This window comes from Antedon mediterranea, chromosome 4 (genome assembly GCF_964355755.1).
Source record: "Antedon mediterranea chromosome 4, ecAntMedi1.1, whole genome shotgun sequence".
Classification (NCBI taxonomy): Eukaryota; Metazoa; Echinodermata; class Crinoidea; order Comatulida; family Antedonidae; genus Antedon; species Antedon mediterranea.
In genome coordinates, this window is record NC_092673.1 from 2,135,870 (window position 1) to 2,158,838 (window position 22,969).

The window sequence follows — 22,969 nt, forward strand, 5'->3', positions numbered from 1 at the left end:
AGCTCTGTCTACACTACCATATTTGGCCATATGACTAACATAATGGGTACTACTCCACACTTTTTGTCAAACTAGTTTGATAGTGTAGACAGAGTTTAAGAATATACCACATATTTACAGGTTAAAAATATAAATGCAAAGAAATAGAATCAGTCAAATCAATTTATTTCACCCACATCATGGGTTTTATTCGTAAAATATTATTTTCTGACCACTTTACTGGCTTGCCCTTTTTAGAGGCATTTGGTGCATACACAGTCCATATACTTTATCAAAAGAGTATACTGTACTACCTGAAAGTAGGTATATGCCTTAGAACAGGCTTTCATTATAGTTTTAAAGCTCACTCCGATAAACACTTGGTGCATTTTTAATCAACATAGAAAATAATTAGTAGTCACATTAATGAACTATTACTACAGGTATCTTGCTAGTAGGAACTGCTGTATTCGGAGTGAGAGTAGTACAAAGTAGAAATTTACAGTACCAATTCGACTTTCATTTTTTTAGAGTTTATAATTTTAGCAGCTAAATATGAACTGTATATAAATCAGTGTATACTACTGTACTAGATGAATAATGAACACAAATATTTACCATTAATTTAAGTACAAAATTACAAAAGAAATTGTTTTAATAAAATTCTTTGTATCAATCAGAATACCCTGTAAACACATGCAAGTCATATATGAAGATTTATTACGTTTAACAGCAAACATAATATATTTTTTGGTAATTACTCTGTTTAAAATCGGTTATTGTAAAGATAATATGATAGGTGTAAATGATTGATACAAAGAAGTCTTTTTTAAAGAAACAACTTTAGTTTTATATAAAGCAGTACAAAAGTGTACATAAAACTACTAATTATAGTAAAGAGAAACAAAAAAAACATTGCTGTAATATTGAATGTAATGTAGAGGCACTTCAAAAACTGGTCCACCAAAATCAATTTAAAAGCATTACATTTTTTTTCCATTTTAAACCAAAAATTATAATATGCAGCATCTAGTTGATTGAAAACACTTTCATTTAAATTTCAGACTACCAATACTTGCACCCATAGAGTGTAGTCTATTCTCTATGACGCACCATATAGAGTATTTTGCTGCTAAAGTGGCACCTTAATATATTTCACAACTTCATCATCATACAAAATGTTTATATGTATGAACATTATTCATTTCATATCTTTGATATGTAGCCAGCTACTCGACATTATCCATTCATTTCACAGTAAATTTGCTTTACACTGCCTTAACAATCACCATGTGGCTGCTATACTAACATAAAGGCAGCAAGTAACTCTGCAAAATAAAACCCTGAAGTAAAAATAAAAAGATCACACACATTGAAGACAATACTGTTAAGAAAGACTATATCAGAAAAAGTTATACCCTCGACGACATCTAGTTACGAAAAAATGTGGTCCTTTAATAATTAAACCTTCAATGAACTAATCGTCGCTAATGCTGCTGTAGACCATCCGTTTCCAAAAAAATATACAAGTGCAGTGTCTTCAAAAGAAATGTGTGTCACTCAATATCTTAATAAAGTATTTAAACAAACATATATTCTGCTTATCGTGAACATTTTCACCATCTTACCTACAAAGTTTGAACTTTTAGCAAATATTTAATTTATGGTAACAAAAAATTTGCACTTTTTAACATAACAAGGTTTTTTTTCCTTTTTTAGACCATGTAATGGTACTTAAATATAACGTATCAAAGTTTGTAATAATAAACTTGGTAATTCTCCTCAACAACACTTGGCATCGCAATAAAATAGGCAGCCATTTATTTCCATACGTTACGTTCACATTCTTTAATTATATAACTCCCTTGTGGATAATCTGTGCTAGGTGGCTGCTGCAGCAAGCACCGTCTCATAGCTTCCTGGATTGCCGTTCATCCTCACCATTGTGGTTCGTTGTGGGCTAGCTAATAATCTTGATACGTTTGTTCTCGGAAAAGTGTGTCCCAATAGACTCTCCGCCGACGGTAAAGAACAAGTTGACGAAGACAATGTTTCATTTGATGATAAAGATATTTCACTTAATACAGGTAGAGACGATGAGCTGATTGACGCACTGCTGGAAATGCGTGGAAATACTGTAGGAGTTGATACTGGAGTTGATACTGAAGTGGATACTGCATCAATTAATGACAGTTGTGAATAATGAGGTGGATCTTCACCTAGTGTACTTGCATTCAACCTGTCAGAAATAGAAATGATGACAGTTAATAAACAATCAAACATTAAATTCAAGAACATACAGTTAGAATCTCTATATTTGTGGCGGTAGTGACAAATTATATATGTCCCTTCTTGTCCAGAGTGGTTATACTGTATCTTCTAAATATCTTAACATAGAACATTAATGTTAGTAACATTAATTTAAATATTAGATTTTAAAAAGAGCATCAATCAAGCTACTAGCACATTCAGTACAGAGAGCTAATTGTCCAGGATAAGGCTTGGACGCTAAGATACACACTTTTAATAATCCACTAATGGGTCATTGCATGTTAAATCAACCAATGGTACGGGTCATGTCACACATTTGGTAGAGCAATTATTTCTAGCTAATTTGTAAAAAAAAAAACAACTACTAAATTTTGAATTATTATAAATGATAATATATTAAAGCTCAGGTACAGGCATGAATTTTAAATATAATATTTGGTTAATTGTACATAAATCAAATATTTGTAACAGAAATCAAGACGAAAAAACATGAATTTCCCTTAATATGGCCAAATACAAAATTTTGCAAAATTCTTCCATAAAAACCAGGAAGACCTTTTTTTCAGTAGTTAGGTAGTTAAACTAATGTAATAACATTTCTGGTGACTCCCTAGAAGGTGAAAAAAGATGGTGGATATACGGTGGATAATTTTTGCTATAGCATGAAAATAAAAATTTGAAGTTGAATAAAAATTCCAGAAATGTAATATTCAAGTTATATTACCTATACTTAGTCATCTGATAAAATTTTTTACCACACTGTTTATTTTTCGTAGCTTTTTAAAATGCCTCTCTATTTACAAAATTTGTGTACAAAAGAATAGAGATTGTAATTTGAACTATCCCCCCACTGATAAGAAATTGCTTATTTTCAACAAGCTCGTGTAACACAAATAAAATCCCAAAAATTATGAAACATAGGGGAAACTATAGATCGATAATTATTGGAATGTATGATCAATAGAAATTTTTTGCCCGCACCTGGCCCTTAAAGAAATAAATAAGTCATATCTTACCCAGGTTCGATTGCAACTTGTGTTGTATTATTATCGGGAGAAAGTTGATTTTGAGGTTGTGCTTGGGTGTATTGTTGAGAACTTGAACATTGTGGACTGGTTGGTGTAGTAAGAGAACTCACAGGTAAAATATAATAATAAGTATATGGCGGTGGTGGCGTTCCATACGTGATTGTCTCACCGATTTCAGAATAAGCTGGTAGTTTGCATGGAGGAACTGAAATGAAAAATATGTCAACACTATTATAGTTGTCTAATGTTGTGATAGGAGAACTTCCGTAAAATTAAGTAAGAAAGAGAATAATTAAGTTCACCACATATAAGCTGTCTTAATAATATCTTGCACAACTAAACTAAATAGTTTGGTTTCACATTTATAAGGTGACTTTAAAATGAGCAAAATCAGGAATTTAAGTCATTTAAATAAAATTCATTATAAAAGAATTAGATGAGTCTTTTTTCAACAAACTGTGTGCCAGATGCACATGTCTCCCAAGGCATTGTTGTCTCAACTATTTTTTGCACAAGATAAATGACTGAGCTGTCTCTTACTTGGTTGAATGTCACCAAATGGCCATCCTCTGTTACGGAAGAAGTCTGAGATGGAACCGCATCTTGGTGGTGGGAGGTACTCATGGTTATGACGACGGAAACGTTTCCTCTGCCACACACAGAATCCAATGAGAAATACCAAAGCAAACCATACTAGCCAGAACCCTGTCAAAATAAAATACAAGTAGAAATTTAAATATAAAATATTTAATGTCAACTCATAATCATAAGCAGAATAAACATAATATATTTATAGATACTGAATTATTTGTTTATATATTAATTGGATAGTGCAATCTTTCTTTTTTCTCTTTCAATTATAAATTGCTGACCCGTTTTTGTCGATAAAATTTAAATTTATATTTCAAAAACAGCTAAATGAAAGTTTTTTCTGTTTGTGAAAATTTAATACCACATAATTTGATTCCAGATCTTAAGATCTCTGTGTTCTTAAATTCAATCAATATTCTAGCACACGCGTTGAAAATGAGTATTGCGTAATGTAAATGATGGATTTCCACATAGGATAGACTCATATTTCCAAGGTCATAGAATGAACTGGTAACCTACAGTGCACTTATTATGACCTTATTCTAAGGAAGTGATTCTAAAATGTATAGACAAATTAATTTGCAATATAAGAATAAAGTTCACTGCAATAAACTTGTAAACATTATCACACCAAGGATTTAATCTTGGCCAAGTTATATTAGTAACCATGCATCTAAACAGCATGTGAATATTGTAGTAGCTAATCAATTTTATATTGGATGAGGCCTGTTAAAGGCAAATAGTGACTCGACAGACTTATTATTAATGTCAATGCAAGTTAGAGTTCAGGTTAGAATTTATAAGGTTTCTACTGAAACAAAAAGAAGCACATTATCTTGAGTACTCCCAAGTATCATGACAGCCATGAATGGTTCAATTCACTAATGGTTAACCATTTTTATTTGTTTTATTGCAGTTACAGATAACTGCGGCGCAATAATCAATAAGTTTTATTAATTGATTGTCTCCAATTTTAAAAATCAATTGATTATTCACTTACAGTTTAAACACAACCGAAAATAAATGTATTGATTAAAAAAAAATGTTGTATTCCAATTAATAGGGCAACACATTTAAAGTAATGAAAATATTAATTATTGATAAATATAAGAAATAATGTATCACCAATATTGCCTAATCACCCGTTAGTTGGAAATTACCTAAAGTAACTATTCAAGTATATTTAGTTATTTATATTCAAACAGTTTATTTTCTTGCAGATTATACCTGCAAGCCACACCTTTTAACAACATTTTAATTTGTATTTTCAAGTCTGAACATTATGTCTTTAAAAGGGCAAGGTTGCTGAAACACGTCAGCTACGTCATCGTATATATAAATATGGGAATTTTGCTGCTGCTGCTAAGAAATAACCGATTAAATAGTCTGAATAAATTACTTTCCAACAATCTTTTTTTTTCGTCAACAGATATGGGCTTAAAAACTGTTTAATGTTGGTCTCAAATTATCAGTTAAAAACTCCTGTTTTGAACAGTTCTTTTTTTTAACCATGACACACTGATAAAATGAGTAGTTAACAGAGATTTTTTATCAATTCAATCAATCCATATAAACCTGTTTTTCGTAAGAAACACACCCTAACATTCACTTTCACATTGGATCTTTTAATATTGTTAGAACATAGAGGCTGTAGAAATAAATATACTCACACCAAAGTTCATAATAATAAGTACAACATTCTCCATTCCCACAGCAATGACCTGTATCACACCAATAGCCACCTGTACGACAAAACTCCCTTCCCTGAAATCAAACAAAAATATAGTAAATAATTACGTTCAATAAATAAATAAAATGTAGTAGAATCAACCAGCAAAACAGAACTTTGTTCGGCTTTATTCACAAAGGTCAAATAGAAGTTAACCTTAATTAACATACAATTGCCTTTGTTGGCTATCACCAACAACTGATGTTGAAAGATACTGTTTAGCAGATAGCCACATACATTACCAGTATTGACAAAAGAACAAACTTGTTGCCACTACATTGCGTTATACTAACTCGCAAACAAAAAACCAATTTTCTAAAAAAAGTTGTATTGCTCATGTCCCAATGAAAAAACATATTGTGACTCATCGTTAGTTCACTATTGTGGATAATACAATACAAACAAATGTTTTGGTATTTTAACTTAATACATTAATAACAATTTATTACAATAGCTATAGTTTCATAGTTTAAATAATTTCAAAAATTGTACACTAAACAATTTAATACATAAGATTAATATTTTTTTCAAAAATAAATATTTAAACAAAAAAGACATTATGAAACTAGACTCGTCATTAAACAAAAATCACATTCGAATACATTTCAAACCAGAACAATTCTCGAAACAAACAATTATATTGTATTTAAAAAATATGAAAGGTACAATATAGGATACCCGAGTATAATTTTATATATTGGGTAAGCCTACAGTAATGGTTCCAACTAAAAAATATGGAAATAAAAGTAGGATAAACCAACAAAAATAAAACCTACACAAATACTGATAAAACAAATTCATCAGCAATTTAAATAATTGGTGAAACTGTGAAAATCAATTTTCATTCAAACACCAAACAAAAACTATAAAGGAGTGGCTAAATGATGAAACTAGATTTAAAGTCCAACTAGAAAAAAGTGGAAAGAATAACACGTTGTCGTTACCTTTGGGATGTCTTTCTCAGTAAGCACAGACATGGAAGGAGTTGACATCATTTATAATGAAATATCTTGGTCAATTTCCAAACATAAAATCATAATTTGCAGGCAAAAAAATACAAACTTAGCTATATTTTGAACTACCAGAGTTGACTTGCTATTGTGTAATACACTGCTAGTCGGTGAAACAAACAAACGGGTATTCCCTTCATTTCATATCTGGTACCAGCTGGTTTTGTCCAGTGAACAGCCTTTTGAAAATTCTAAATAGTCACAGTTGAGCGATTTTAAAACTGTCAAGCACTAGCTATCGAAGCTCTCATTGGTGAACCAGTTTATACAGATGGAATTGCTTGTCTAAATACACTATGACCAAGGAATGATTATGAAAATTTACAGCCCAAGTAGGCTTCACTGATTCGCCCACTGAGCAGAATTATGGAATCTACCTAGTAACAAGCTGTCATCATAAAGCTAAAAATAGACAAAAAGTTTAAAATAAAATTACCAGTTGGAATACTTTTAGACAACAAAAACAAAACAGCACAATGTAGTAACAGACTTAAAGAATCACAACAAAACTTGTCCTCTAATTCACTTATGGAATTTGGTAAGGCATGACAATTTTGGCATATAACCAATAATTTATAAACTGGGGAAATGTGTAATAATTTTTAATATCCCTAGTTGATTTAGAATTACAGACAGACCATTGTAGGGTAGTGCCAAGAAATCATAGTATTTTTCATACATAGTATTTTTACAATAATTTGTGTTTATAGCTAACCAATATTAATCTCGCACTTTACAAACATCACATAAACGTGTGATAACAGCCTACATTTCTTTTACTAATAATTGTTCACCAAATTATACATGAAATAGGAAGAAATTTGTATAGCATTTTGTAAAATATAAAATTTCTAAAAAATTGTTTACAGTAATTGCATTTTGAATCTAAAACTGTTCTTAAGATATGGTTGCATGGAGTATACTGACATGCCTGTTGGAATACAGTAGTTGTATCTGGCATTATGGTACTTCCACAGATTTGGTGGCATCCGTGTGGCCAATGGTTTTAAGAAAATTGTGCTAAAAAATGTATTTATATTTATTTTGTACCTTCATCTTAAGCTCTGTATACACTATCAAAGTAGTTTTACAAAAACAGTGTGATGTGCCCAAATGCCCAAAATATGGTAGTGATATGCCCAAATACTGTAGTGATATGACATCATCATGTACATATATGGGCACATCACATTTTGTTTGTCAAATAAAGTTTGATAGTGTAGACAAGGCTTTACTGAACATAATGCCGTTGAAAAAAAACAAAGTGGAGAAGAGAAATATCAAATATGATCAAACTATAAACACCACATTGTTGTTTTACTTGATTTTTCATCGACAATATGAGACATCTAGTACTACATTTTGTTGTCAAATTGTAGTTAAAAATTGCAAAAAAAAATTGTCAAATTAGGCTAGATTTCTTAGCATTCGATGATCACAATAGATGCTAAATTGGTCAAACCATGACTGAAGTAATTGTCAGATTTGATGATCATAATGACCCATGCCATGGGTACAATAAAGATGCATGGAATACAGTGTGGCCAGCGATCGAAATGAAATTATGCTAGGTGGCAGCACAAAGTTATGCCAGAGCATGCCAGAATTACGGCAAAAATCACAAAAACAATGGTTTAGAGGGCGGCGTATGTTATGTTTTATCAGAGCCATATATAGAGAGAGTTTCGACATTGCGTTCACAGATTTTAGAAAGTCACATGGTGTGCACACCGGCCATCTTTGTGTCCAACTATGCTTATAGCATATGGAGTCGAGTCATTTGCTTAAAAAAAGTATAACATTCACAAGGCTTTAAATATTTAATATCAAAACAATCAATATTAAACAACAAAATGTAAAAACAATGCATTGCCAGATTTTCTAAAATTATGCCTAGCATAAATGCTAGATGCCCGATGGGTCAAAATTATGCCAGATTTGCATAATTTGGCCACTATGATGAATATTATATTTGTTAGCTTGTATCTGGTGCAGTAAACAAGTCTAAATAATTAGTAATCAGTAGTAACGATCATTTCTATTAGGTCAAGAAAAGCATTGTAATTTTTCTGACAATAGGTTCATGCACTTGCATAAACAAACAAGTTGCTTTGACCTGACCTCAAACTTTGTATTACAGAAGTCTATTTCCTATTTTTGTCTTCACTGGGTCCAAGGTCAGATGAAGATTACAAAAACCTTTTCATTAAACTTTATACAAAAACAAGCTATACTAAAAGGTTTGGCTAAATTTATACTGACCTAGTGGCAAACCATTTACTGTACTTTTAAATAGGCTATTATAAGTAAAGTTTTTAAAAACGGATAGCAAAGATGTTGACCTTGGTAGGTTATTGAACAGCTTCAATTTGTGCAAAACTCAATGAGGTCGGAAGGAATTGACTATACACTGTAGTAAAAAATGATCTGAAAAACGAGGTTCCTAAATTTGGTTGAGTCATGGATACTGGTTAAAGAGAAAACAACTTCTGACAATTTTGATTGAATTGAAGTACACTGTTGCAAGAACTTTCTTACAAATTGGAGATAAAAACAACATTAGCAAGCAGTTAATAAAAAAATACTAATAAATGTAAAATTTCCTCTGTCTTTTTGATCAAATAACCTAGAAAATGTTGGACATAGAAATATTACCTAATCACAGTAAAATAAACACCATATTTAAAAAAACTGTCATTTGATAACACTAAGGATCAATTTAATTAATTTTTTCATAGAAACTTCGAAATAAAGTTCTTATATCTTGTAGTTTGTACAAACATTCAAATACAAGGACAATCTTGTTAAGTTTGATTGAACAAAAACCAGGTCTATTGAGTACCCTAGATAAAGGGGTACATTAGTAGCAGAGGCTTTACAATGTTCAAGAAGCACTGTACCCTTTTAGTTTAGGTTCTATTTGGAATATATTCATGTTGGATCGCGAACCTAGTTTGAAAGCTAGCTTAGGCAACTTGGCTAGGTGGTAGTATAAGTAGTAGTAGTAGTACTAGGCCTAGTTGTAGGCATAGATAGTAGTATTACATACTAGGCACCCTCCCTAGGTTAGGCCTTTAAAATATAGCTACGCCGTTCAAAGTACATCAGCCATCTGCCTGATTGATAATGATAATTTAGGACTGGGCCTAGCCTAGGCACCGTATTTATTTGAATAAAGGCCTCGCTTTGAATAAACGCCTCCCTCAAATAAACGCACCCCACATATAATACTGTAATAGAAAATCATTTCGAATAAGCGTCCCACTACATGCATAGGCCTAGTAGTAGGTATGCTTACGAAGCCTAGATTAGGATTAGGCCTACCGTAGTTATGGTATACATATACTACCTACCACTACACAAGGCTAGTCTGCTCTAGTCCAGCCTTCCTAGATTAGAGGCCAGGCCCTAATTAAATTAAAATGATAGGCCTATCTATAATTAATAGTTAGGCCTAGCCTAGGCCTACCTAGATAGAGGTTTAACGATTGTATTATAAATTAAAATGGTATTTCTTATTATTTCAATGATGGGAAGACTTGGTTAAGCACGAGTCACAGTACATGGCTAGGCCTAGGTACTTAGAGAGTATTGCATTCACAACAAACAAAATCAAAACATTGTTTCTCTCCTAGAAACATGGCTGATAACATGATGATGAATATGCAAAAGGAGGACCCATTGTATGGTAATGACAGCTGTTTTTTGGATAGGGACCTCGAAATAATCTTGCAAAAACACCCAGAATAGCACAATAGTACATACATTATGACGGACTAACGTAGTAATATATTAAATCACGAAACATACCTGTGAAGATTTAGGAAGGGTAACACAAATTACAAGAAAACCGGCTACAAACAGCTGATTGACAACCATGATCACGGTCAGCCTGATGCGCTCATACATACATCAGAAGGCCAATGCTTGTGAAATTTCAAACCTCAAAAAAGGCTTCCCTACACTTGGGTGAAACTACTTTACCAAAGGGTAAAATATAGAGCGAAACCTTCCCTTTTTTTAAAGTAACAAGTTGAAAAGAAGGCTGATGTCCAAAAACTGTAAAAGAGTTTGAAGTTTGAAATGATTAAAGCAAGTTTATATCGGGTTATATCAATATGTGTCCTACTACTATTAATTTGAGGGAAAATGGTTAAGATTTAAGAACCTAAAAATGCACTCGTCCATGCCGAGTTGATCATACGATTTCTGTTGATGCATACTAACATGCTAATTTTTTTCCCAATAGCCAATCAGAAACGTAGTATGACTCTCAGATTTAAAGACCAACTATCTTTGTTCGGTTGTATGGTTGTTACTATTTTTAGAAACAAGGGAATTGTTATAAAACCACTGTCCAATTGAACAACACATTATACGGACAATAATTTAATAGCAAAATCGTTATTATTTTGTTGTGTTGTATGCCATGGTATATAAACAGTGCCGTCTAAAAAAATCTACGTTTCATTTATTTTTTTTTTACATCGACGTCGTCTTATAATTTCAAACAATCAAGGCCACTGCTGTTTTTAATGTTGTTGTTATTTTATAATATAAGTTACTTCACCTTTTGTTGGTTAGTTTCTAAAATAAAAATCTATTTTTTAGCTGTATCAGTATAAAATATATTGTCTATTGTTTCATTCCACCATAGAGATATTATCTCTATGATTCCACATTAATAACACAAACAGAAACAGTCATCGACCTCCGATATTATGCAAATGATTTTCCCAGGTCAGCAAAATAACAATAATTGTACAGGCAATTGACTTGCACTGAACTGTGACGTGTACTCTATTTTCATTGTTGTTTTAAAAAGCTGGGCCGCAGTTGTTTTGCCTATACGTTAAGATAATAAATATGTTTATTGTTGTATTTAACAAACTACAATTAAGGCTTGGTAGAAATAATAAAATTTTTTAAAATAATCAATATACTTAAATAATAAATTACTAATATTATAATAAGTGTGTATGTATACCTGACGGGTTGTATTTGATAATTAATAATACGCAATGATTTTTTTTTTTAATTCCACATTTAAAAAAAAATACCATTCGATTTAATTGTTATTCGCAAAGCAAATATTGACAATTTCGCCAGTGTAGCATAGCAAAAAGACATCCTTATTATTGCTACACATTTCTGAAATTGTGTAGCAAAAAATACAATACAAAACTATGTTTCTCGACTAAAAAATCAGTTTGATTAGCAATATTGCTAAAGAAAATTTTAAAATGAAATTTTTCCCTGTGTATGAGTGACATATAGCGCATCTCAATGGATACAATAAGCAAAAAGATAATCAAACGGTAAAAGTAAAAACAGCTTTTGCAAAACACTCGTCATTAATTATTTTAATTATCTGTAATAATTATTTACCGTATTTATTCGAATAAACGCCGAGCTTTGAATAAACTCCACCCTCCACCTCCCAATAAAACATTTTGAATTTATCCTCGAATAAATAAGAATATACCATGGAGTCCATGAATATACACAATATTGCATTTCTATTCTACTAGAATTCATTGAATGCCATGATCTACATATCTGTATTTGATCACTTCTAGATATTAATTGTTGTATATATTTTTCATATTTTATACAATTTCAATACCACAATACACCAAAACAAAAATAAACACCTCCCCTCGATTACAAATCCTCCTGAACAATACACGAAAAACGATTATGTATGAAAAAATGTATATAGGCCTAGATAGTTCAATTATCATAAATTTCATAAAATAATAAAAACATCTGAAATACAGTATAAAAAAAAATTTTTAAATGCGACCACAGAACTGAACACGTGCAGCAGGAGAGAAGTCCTATGAAGAATGACGTAAAGCAGTAACATAAATCCTTGCGCTCTAATCGAGAAAATTCCCGCTTTTTCGACCTTTTCTCTCTCTTAGCCGTTCGCTCTCGACTACTCTCGGCTACACCACCGCGACTGGCGCGTGTGCATTTATCAGATCTGTCGCCATTTTTTAAATACACGACGGTTTTTTACATGTCTAGAAAAATGTCCAGTAGATACGGTAGCCGCCCGCCTAATTCGTCGTTGTTTGTGCGAAATGTTCCAGATGGATCAAGGTACTATTTTGTAGAGATCATTTATATATAAATTTGAAAATCAATATGTAATATGTAGGCTAGGCTAGGCCTAGCCTAGGCTACTACTCTACGGTACGCCTCGTGCCACCCATCATGACTGTACGTAGGCCTACTGTTAACGCCTCCTAGCTAACTAAGCTAGGCCTAGACCTATCTAAAGTACTAGCCTATATTAGGCGGCGTAACTAGCCTAAACATGCCCATGTAAAAAAATACGCCACTAGGAGGCCTAGGCCTACTGTCTGTACGACAGAAAAGCCGGCGCTAGATCCGTTTCGCACCTGTTTTTATTTCGACTTCCTTTTGACTCCAAATTGTTAAGCAACTTATTGTGAATACCACACCTTAAAATTGGGCCTCATGAGTACTTTTATGAAGAAGAATCACATAAAAAGTAACAAATAAATCCTTAAATTGATGATTTTACAGACATGATTCTCGCATACCGTTCGCGAATTTAGCTTACTCGAAGTTCAATATTTTCGTTTCTATGGAGCGCCAAAAGAGCAACAACAATAGATGGTTAAAAACTCAGTGGAATGCGTCTTGATGCATTTAATATTATTGAAATACACGTTTAATTTTAATATATTTTGTCAATAAAAATGCTGTAACATTTTAATGCTAATAATTTGCTGTTTTCCAATAGCAACCAACCCTAGGCCTAACTAAGAGTAAGACTATAGCCTAGACTAAGACTAAGAGGAATATTATTTAGATTAGGCCTAGTATCACTATCAGGTATACCCCTACAGCAGTACATGTAATATGATGATGGATTTGTCGATTTTCATTCCTAAAAGTTCCTGCAAAAACCATGTACAGTATCAACAGTAATATTTTTGTTGCATTGACATTGACAAAATATGATAAAATTGAACGTAATTTTCACCAATAAATGCAATAAATATACGCAATTTACTGAGTTTTTAGCCCTCTATTATGATTGCTCTTTTGGCGCTCCATAGAAACAACAACATTGAACATGGAGTATGCAGAATTCACAAACCGATGTGCGAGAAACACGTCTGTAAATTCATCAATTTAAAGGATTTATTTTTTACTTTTTGTGTGATCTCCTTCGTAAAAGTATTTTTGAGGCCTAATTCTAAGGTGTGGTACTCACGATAAAGTTACTTAACCAATTTTGAGTCGAAATAAACGACAGGTGCGAAACGGAACTAGCGCCGAAAAGCCTAGCTAGGGTAGCTAGTCTAGGCCAAATGTACGCAATTCTAAACAATCCAAATTAAACAGTTGAGTAGAAAGTTTTTAACTTTTTTAATTTAAATACATTTTTTAGCCTAGGGGCCTAGTAGGCCTATTTAATTTTTATGTTTAAATAATAATAATAGTTTACGCTTTTTTCACGAAACGGAAGACATCTTTGATTGGCACATGGAGTTAATTGTCGTATTCGATTGGGAACTTTCGTTGTCAACGTAAAGATTTGTTGTACTTTTTGTATTCGAATTGTAAATTTGTGCTCAACAGAAAGTCATTCGAATAGAAAACGTTCACAACGAAAGCTTTTTCGTTAAGAACAATCTCAACGCTCAAAATACTCCGTTAAAGAAGTACTCAACGGAAAAACTACTCAACGGTCCACTCGAATACGACAAATAACTCCAATGACCAGTTGTGTTGCCAACAAATTTTTATAATTTTCATTCAGTAATGTAGGCAAATATTTTAAGAACATTTTCCAGTCATTTTTTTGTTCTCATACAACTTTTTGATTGAAATTCCTTGAAACTCTATTTTATTTCTGTTGGTTACACTTCCCTTCACAGCATTGTTTGTAACGATCGAAGGTGTCTTGCATTAAAATTGTGAAATTATGAAATCCATGTTAAATAACATTAGGATAGGCCTATATTATCAATTCCAACATTTAACAACAATTCTTTCTATCTAGGCCTACTACAGCGATTACAAGAAGATGACTACTGTTCATTTTTTTCATGAGAACCGTAGGCCTACATAGGTCTTCAGTTTCTTTATTATTTGTATTTTATTTCCGTTAGGCCTGAGGAACTACGCAAGTTATTTGGTCGTTACGGACCAATAAGCGATGTCTACATTCCCTTGGATTATCACACTCGTCAGCCACGTGGATTTGCATACGTCCAATATCCTTCTCACCTTGACAAGGCAACTTCTCATCCCAACCACGGTGTGACACCAGTTGTTTCACTGTCAGGCTTGAGACCATGTTACAGAACATTGTTATCCTACAGTAGTCTGTTTATTATTGAGACCAATACAGTACATTTGATTGTGTATGAAAAAATACTGATATTGTTGTTGAAGAGATGGGGTTTCATTTTGGGTTTCCTTAACCCTACTGGGCTTTTTTCAACGCAGTGGTTAATTAAATTTATGTACGATAATGCGAGGAATACTTTAGGTCCTAGGGATTAATTATGTAATCTCCATGACATCAGGCCTCGAATTTTACCGCGGCCACCGCGGCCAGTGCCGTCGGTGCCCTCCCAGTTGGCCTCAATGCCCTCGAAAATGAATAGGACCCACGGCCACTACTGGCCTGCCCTTTTTTTTGCGTTGGCCGCGAGTGCCCTTCCCGAGTTTTACCACAATAAAAACCACTGAATTAGATAGAAAATAATGTCAAGAAGATTTGTTTACACGACTCGGACGAGACGCAAAACTATCGCCTGTCTTCGTTGAAAGGGGATTTCCCTAAACGCATTTATTAATACACAAACAGTAAACAAAACATCGAACATTGCAATAGGGTAACCAAAACAATATCATCCCGGCCGCCGTGCGTGGTAAATCATGGTATAGATAGTACATCAATATACAGGGGTGTAAACTTTTAATAATCAAGCTAAAAACGTTCCTCGATCGGAGGTTACTGAAAGTATTAAAGTCGCACAATAATCGAGCTAGCCGCCGCCTTCGATGAAAAAAATATTACACGCACTCCTAGCTAGCCTAGCCTATCCTCCCGCCGCCGATCCGGTCGAACACACGCAATTCAATGCATTGGGAAAACAATTCTATTTGACGCACACGCACCCTCTGATAAGAAATTTCACACACAAAAAACGTCGTGTGAGAGTACCACGCGCGAAGGATCGGCGGATCGTTGGAAAAACAATTCCTTTTGACGTACACGCACCCTCTGAGAAAAAAATACCATGTGCGTTCCTGCATGGTGTAGTCCATTATACGTGTACAATTAGGGGTGTTTACCTTTAGCACCCAAGTTAAACCTGCACCTCAACCCGAAGATCATTGGAAGTATATCATATTTATATTTTATCGCACCCACCTCAATAATCCGGCAGACAGATCATCGAAAAATCTTGTTTAACAACGTCGTACACTAAATTACCAAACGCGTTTTTACCGAATTCAAGGAAATGGTATAGTCCAGAATACACGTGCCGAAGGCTAAACAGAGAGAGAAAGGGGTCGGTGTCCGTCCGTGTTTTGAATTCTTATAATATGGGTTATACTAACAAAAAAGCTTCAGAAATCGAAACTCGGAAAATAACTATAATTTATATTCTACTACATAATGTAATTGGCTTGATTTTTACCGTGGTTAACACTCTGTGTATGAATAGTAGGTAAGGCCTACAAACAAATTGTTTTTGTATCATGTTTTCTCCGTCGTCGGCTGCTAGCTAAGTAAGGCTGAGTAGCTTGCTGTTGGAAGGGTTTTTATACCTGTTCCGGGCCTTACTTGGTTGGCTTCACATGCCTTTTTATCGCATTATTTGAAACTAAACGAAACATTCAACACAGGACGGTAAACTATAAACGCTGAACATCGTACCTATTTATTATTTATATAGATCGTAAATACACGTAATATTTATATGAAATACAAAAAGATGTATTGTAGACAGTCCTACTACTACTACTCCGCGATCTGATGAATAGGGGGAAATCCCAAAACATTTTGCGGGTAGAATTTTTTTTTTTTGGAAAAAAATTCCACCCTCAACCGGAAACAAGCTATTTTTAAATTTTGGCCTAGTTATTAAAATATTTTTTAATTTTGGCCTTGGTGCCCCTTTGATTTAAAACAAATGGCCTTGGTGCCCTCCCATTTGGCCTTGGTGCCCCTAAAATCAATGAAAACCGGAGGCCAAATGGCCTTGCCCCTAAAATCCCCAAATTCGAGGCCTGTGACATCACAAAAGTTTTTGTGGTACAGTACTTATTATACGGTATAGCCCAAATTATATTCATTTTTTGTTTTGCTGTAACAAAGATGTTCCTAATTAAGTATACTGTACTGTATTAGTGTAGAAAGGTATGTCAAAAAGCTAAAGAAGGATTGATTGAAATAAGTAATATAGCAAAACATTCAGGTCCAGGTTTTTTATGGGTGCTGTGTTAAAATCAAGCTGGGTGGAAGGCTTAAAAATAACCTTTAGGGTGGGTGGTACAGTAGAAGACTTTAAAAGTTGATATCTTTGCCTAGCACAATTGCAGTCACATCCGTGTGAAGCCTTCTGTAAACAGTACTGTATGTTATTGATAATACCGGTATATTATTTGGAAAACCAGTCGAAAGAGTTCACTTTTTTTACATGGTTCTTTTTTTGTATGTTTTGAAAGCAAACTGAATATTAACCTTGGATCATAGGATTTTATTATAGACTAGTCTATTAACGATTCTATATGGTTCTTGTCTTTTGTAAATGTAGAATCCAAGTCAAGCAAAGATCAAGGATTCCACAAGCGTCTGTCGAATTCAGTACAGATATTCTTTGTCAAAACAAACAACAACAAACTTGAAAATTATTTTTTATTTACTATTATTGTATCATGATTAAAATGATAGGTAGAAAATGATCTACAGTACCAGTAATACTATAACAAATTATTTTATTGGATGTTAACTCAAATTTTTAATTTGGCTTGCAAAAAGAATATCTGTATGAAAAGAGAGGAGAGATGTACAAGTCAAGTACAAGTTTAAAGTCATGTTAAAAGTTAATATCAAGCCACAGCTAAGTACAAGCTCTGGAACCAAAAAAAGTATGGTGACTAAAAAATAAAGAAAAGAATCAAGTAAAGGGTCAATAAAGGACCACGTAAAAGACCAAGTACCAATTAAAGACCGAGTACCACAATACCAATAAAAGACCAAGTATTACAGTACCAATTAAAGACCGAGTACCACAGTACCAATTAAAGACCGAGTACCACAGTACCAATTAAAGACCGAGTACCACAGTACCGATTAAAGACCGAGTACCACAGTACCAATTAAAGACCGAGTACCACAGTACCGATTAAAGACCGAGTACCAATAAAAGACCAAGTGTTACACTACCAATTAAAGACCGAGTACCACAGTATCAATTAAAGACCGAGTACCACAGTAGCAATTAAAGACCGAGTATTACAGTACCAATTAAAGATCAAGTACAGTATAAAATGAACAAGTGTGAGGTAGGCCATTGTGGAAAGAGCAAATTAAAGTTAAAAGAATATCCTTGCTGACTACACACATACATGGTGGTTGGGATTTTCTTCGCATGATTAATCGCTTTCTTTTAAATCTTAATTGCACATTTTATATATTTTTAGTAGATAGTAATATGACAATTAATATTTTAACCATTCATCACCATTTTTTCTGTAGATGATAAAGTAACAATCAAATAAAACCATATCATTCACATTTATAATTTCAATTCTTTGCAATTTTTATTTATTCATTACTTTTTTAAATGGTTCACAAAGCATGAAACGTAAGATTGGTCTATTTTGAGTAGAGCTACAGTACTTTTAACAACTAATGGTTTTTTAAAAACCAACGCTGTATTTAAAATCTACTCAAATACGCCTCATTCTCTATTTTGGTGTCCTATATTAAACATCTTGGGAATCTTTATATAAAAATGTATATATTTTGTTGAAATCTAAAAAAACCTTAACAAGCTTACATTTGAAGACATTCGTGATGCAGAGGACGCTTTGAGTGCACTGGACCGATCACGGTTCTTTGGACGAGAACTTGAAGTTCAATTTGCTGAAGGTGACAGAAAATGTATGTAACAAATTAAATATTTAATTGACTAGTACTATAAATACGTACAATTTTATTCTGATTTTAAAAAATTTTTAGAAAAATTAAATTACAGTGGGTACTGTAGTAAGTTTCTTTGCTTTACTGTACAATGATAACAGCTATCGCATCTGCAATCCAGGTGGTGGTCCCCACGCTACAGATAGTTTTAAATAAATGCATGTGTCCACCTGTTGCATTTGAATACTGTATTTTCTATTTTTTTATGTAAATTACAAAATTGTAATTATTAATATTGCGGCTGTATACCTAATAATTTGATTTTGTTTTTAGCTCCAGGACAAATGCGGTCAAGAGATCGAACACCACCTTTTAGAGGAAGACGCCGTCGTTCACACTCTCCTGATCGGTAATAAATGATTAATTTGTGTTTCTTGGTATAATACAAGTTTTTGCACAATATTGAATAAGTCTGAAAAAGTTATAATTCTTTAAATTGTTACTTTATAATATCTCTAAATGCACACAATATAAATAAAAGAAAAGGTTTAGTTTAGCGGCCAAATGTACCATTTTAAATATGCCCCTGCTTTCTACTGTACTGTACAGTATATTTCTTTTCAAAATCATAAACATGTTTATTTCTTGTTTTAGGCGAAGATCAAGAAGTCGTAGCAGGTATGTTTGATTTTAATACAAATGTTTAAATGAAAGATTATAATTGTCCGTCACCTTGTATTGTAGGTCAAAGATCAAATTGATAATATCAATGATCACTTATTTATAATTTGTTTTTATTTGCAGAGGTAGTAGACGACGACATCGTAAATCATATTCGCGTTCTAGGTCGCGCTCAAGGTCACCAGCTCCAAAAAGCAGTCAAAGGCGATCATACAGCAGGTAGGATTATCTTAATGTATACATTTGGTAAATAGTAAGAGTGAAAGAACAAGAATAACAGTAGTACCTTTATTAAGAGGACGTCTTCAGGACCCAACAAAGTCTCCCCTGAATAGGAGTTAAACATATACAATCCACTCTCCCAATACCGTACACTCTTGGGCTGGCTTAACATGTCTGGTTTTACCTAAAGTCTTGTATTCGGAATGTGTTTTTAATGATAAAAATGAATTTGGGACCTTTTGAACCTCAAGAAAAGTCTGGTTTTAGGAGAGTTGCTTGTTTTCAGAGAGTCTTGTATTTCTCTTGATTTTATGGAAAAGTGTCTGCCACTGAATAGAGGTGTCCCAAAGAGTTCTGCTGAATATAACTAACCAACCAGAGGTTTAAAGAATACACTGTCGGAATACTACCTACAGTAACAATATTGTCTATTTTCCCCACAACAGATCTCATTCAAGAAGTAGAAGCCGTTAGTCAAGATGTGATACTTTTCTCATATTATCAGATTCTACACCACATTTTAAGTCCTACTATTGTACGTTGTGTATTATGATGGTATTTAAATAACGAGTATACAAAAGATTTTAATCTACCCTGCTCCATCCATTTTTGTTGTTACTTCTAGTGCTACAACTGTACAGCTAGTCTGAAAATTGCCTGAATAATTGTATTGTGTGTGCTATTGGGTTAATGCTGTTGCAGGCACAATATATACTTACCTAGTCTACCTTGTTCTGTCCTTGTATATAGTTTCTTAGGTGCTTTGTCGATTACTAGACCTAGAATATTCTGTTTAGTTTTAAGTGTTTTTATAAGCTGTCTTCCTGGACATTTGGTAAGATGTTGTCTATTTGTACTTAGTCGAAGAAGATACGGTTATTCACATCCTTAAACGTGATGATGCCGTTAAGCATGATTGATAATTAAATCAGGCTAATTTTATCTTTTGAAATGTTCACATGTCCTTCCTATATCACTTAAGATGTATTGTGACTCATGCTAAACATGCGTTAAAATGATTAATGTTAAGTATGCATATGATCAGGTTATTGGCTTGTAATAAACCAATTCATTATAATGTTGAAAGATTTACAGTTTATCAACTTGCTGGTTGAAATATGTCATCAACATTGTAGTAACTCTGTATGGTTTTAAAAAGTGACATCTTCTGTATTGTACCTAGGCCCTTGATTTTTACTTTGTCCATTATATAGCGTAAATGGAATTAAACTTGTTTAAATAAAAAAATTGTTTTAATACTTTTATTGTTTTTTTATTCATATCTGTTGTGATTTGACTGGTATATATGATCATGCTCGAGTCATTGGGATTTAACGAACACAAACTCTCTCTGAATTTCTCGGACAGAAGTGTATGTAACCATATTAATTGGGAGATGACGCTGTAATACATTTAAATATGTATTCTGGTCCTAAAGGCCAATTTACACAGATGAGCGGTAACGGTAAGCAGAAAACTGCGTAGCTTGTCCCACATAGATTCTGTATCTATCTTGAGCAGAAACCGCCACTCGCTTCGTGTTGTGTCTAAATGGTCATAAATAACATTCTGTATTTTTATTACCATTACCGCTCATCTCATCAAAAAAACTTGCAAAAAAAACTAATTTGCAAACTCTAAACTATCACATGACATGCTAGTCCAATATTTATCATTACACCATCACTCTACGGTAAATACAGCACCTGACACGGTCCTCTAACGTGGCTTTAATTTGGTGTTCTGACGAGAACCGGTGTTTCAACGCAGTATGGCCATACAAATGTTTGCTATTGTACACATCCAGGGGATAGGGTATGGGGAACTGTCCTGATATATACACTTTACTAATCATTAACACATTTTGTTTTGACCATATTTGATGAGGGTGATCCATCCAGCAATTGCTGATCATTATTAGGGACCCTCAGAGGTTCACAACACAAACATCATCACATCACCATCAAGCCACAACTCCACTCTAAACTACACATTACTGGTAAATCATATTTTGCTGCATAGAGGATGTAACTAAATGTACATAGTCATACTAATAAAGATTCATCCATAAATATGAATTTAATATGAAATTTTAAACCAGTTTTTTTGTGTGCCATGCATTAATCTTCATAACCTTTTATCACAAGGTTTCATAGCAATAATTATAGCATGCGTTTGGAGACAAAGGAAGTGAGAGTTTACACCTAAAGCCTACTGTGTTAAAGGTTGGCACTTTGTGAGAGTTTACACCTAAAGCCTACTGTGTTATAGGTTGGCACTTTGTGAGAGTTTACACCTAAAGCCTACTGTGTTATAGGTTGGCACTTTGTGAGAGTTTACACCTAAAGCCTACTGTGTTATAGGTTGGCACTTTGTGAGAGTTTACACCTAAAGCCTACTGTGTTATAGGTTGGCACTTTGTGAGAGTTTACACCTAAAGCCTACTGTGTTATAGGTTGGCACTTTGTGAGAGTTTACACCTAAAGCCTACTGTGTTATAGGTTGGCACTTTGTGAGAGTTTACACCTAAAGCCTACTGTGTTATAGGTTGGCACTTTGTGAGAGTTTACACCTAAAGCCTACTGTGTTATAGGTTGGCACTTTGATGATTTGTACAAAGAACAATGCTTTAGATGCATACCTAGATATTTCCCAGGGTAGCGATAAAACTGATCTAAAACAAATTATTTTAATGTAGCTTAAAAACAGCAGCATATGATACAAAAAAATTGGTTAATAAAATGAGTTCACTCAGTCTGAATATTAATTATTTAAAATATTTTGGACCATGGATGAATAATACTGTAGTACTCTCATAGGTTCTGGGTACATAACTGATTAGTGGGGGAGGATTATATAACCCTTGATTGCATGAATGGGATTATGCTCGGTCATACTGTATGTGATGGAAAATGATAGGAACCTGGTTTGAGGTACAGTAGAATGGAATGATTTTGTGGTACAGTACATACATGTTGTGTGTGATCTTGAATCGGAAATCTTCCCTGATTCATGAACCTTCATAGTGTGTTTATAACATCATCATACAGTATAATTTATTTTGCTATATTGAAAATTACAATGATAATCAACTGTGAACTACTAACCAATTCAAACTCCCAGGTCTGTCTGAATGTAGAGATTCCTAATGCGAATTAATAAGGAGCCCAGACAGGTCATGAAGTTCACGTTTTTTTCATGTAAGGACCATGTTTGTGGTATAAATCATACGATACTCCCAAGATAAACAACACCAGTGTAAAAGTGATTTATAAACTTATTATTTTTTACATTCATGTCTATGAAA

The 22,969-nt window shown here is 33.4% G+C and overlaps 2 protein-coding genes across 3 annotated transcripts; one reads left to right on the top strand and one right to left on the bottom strand.

Moving 5' to 3' along the window:
* Positions 1-158: 158 nt before the first annotated feature.
* On the bottom strand, positions 159-10,538 carry LOC140046191 (uncharacterized). Of its 2 annotated transcripts, none has more exons than XM_072090748.1 (5): positions 10,419-10,538; positions 5,540-5,633; positions 3,819-3,983; positions 3,267-3,483; positions 159-2,218 (listed from the first exon to the last, which is right to left on the bottom strand). In XM_072090748.1, exons 1-5 carry the CDS (start codon positions 10,515-10,517, stop codon positions 1,861-1,863), a joined length of 933 nt encoding a protein of 310 aa, XP_071946849.1. In that variant the 5' UTR covers positions 10,518-10,538; the 3' UTR covers positions 159-1,860. The 2 variants fall into 2 exon arrangements, with proteins under 2 accessions (XP_071946849.1, XP_071946850.1); XM_072090749.1 differs by lacking the exon at positions 10,419-10,538 and adding an exon at positions 6,543-6,681.
* Positions 10,539-12,548: 2,010 nt separating this feature from the next.
* Positions 12,549-20,915, top strand: LOC140046192 (serine/arginine-rich splicing factor 12-like). Its single transcript, XM_072090750.1, has 7 exons — positions 12,549-12,716; positions 14,765-14,869; positions 18,677-18,780; positions 19,093-19,168; positions 19,414-19,437; positions 19,564-19,659; positions 20,109-20,915. Exons 1-7 carry the CDS (start codon positions 12,634-12,636, stop codon positions 20,134-20,136), a joined length of 516 nt encoding a protein of 171 aa, XP_071946851.1. The 5' UTR covers positions 12,549-12,633; the 3' UTR covers positions 20,137-20,915.
* The last annotated feature ends 2,054 nt before the right edge of the window (positions 20,916-22,969 follow it).

What these genes read in the sequence shown, in the direction of transcription:
- LOC140046191 (XM_072090748.1), bottom strand. Translation starts at nt 10,517, where the DNA reads ATGTATGAGCGCATCAGGCTGACCGTGATCATGGTTGTCAATCAGCTG. An exon ending in ATTTGGTGACATTCAACCAA is followed by an intron (nt 3,484 to 3,818) that starts GTAAGAGACAGC and finishes TTTTCATTTCAG; the next exon opens with TTCCTCCATGCAAACTACCA. An exon ending in CAAGTTGCAATCGAACCTGG is followed by an intron (nt 2,219 to 3,266) that starts GTAAGATATGAC and finishes TATTTCTGACAG; the next exon opens with GTTGAATGCAAGTACACTAG.
- LOC140046192 (XM_072090750.1), top strand. Translation starts at nt 12,634, where the DNA reads ATGTCTAGAAAAATGTCCAGTAGATACGGTAGCCGCCCGCCTAATTCG. An exon ending in AATGTTCCAGATGGATCAAG is followed by an intron (nt 12,717 to 14,764) that starts GTACTATTTTGT and finishes TATTTCCGTTAG; the next exon opens with GCCTGAGGAACTACGCAAGT. An exon ending in CGTGGATTTGCATACGTCCA is followed by an intron (nt 14,870 to 18,676) that starts ATATCCTTCTCA and finishes TAACAAGCTTAC; the next exon opens with ATTTGAAGACATTCGTGATG.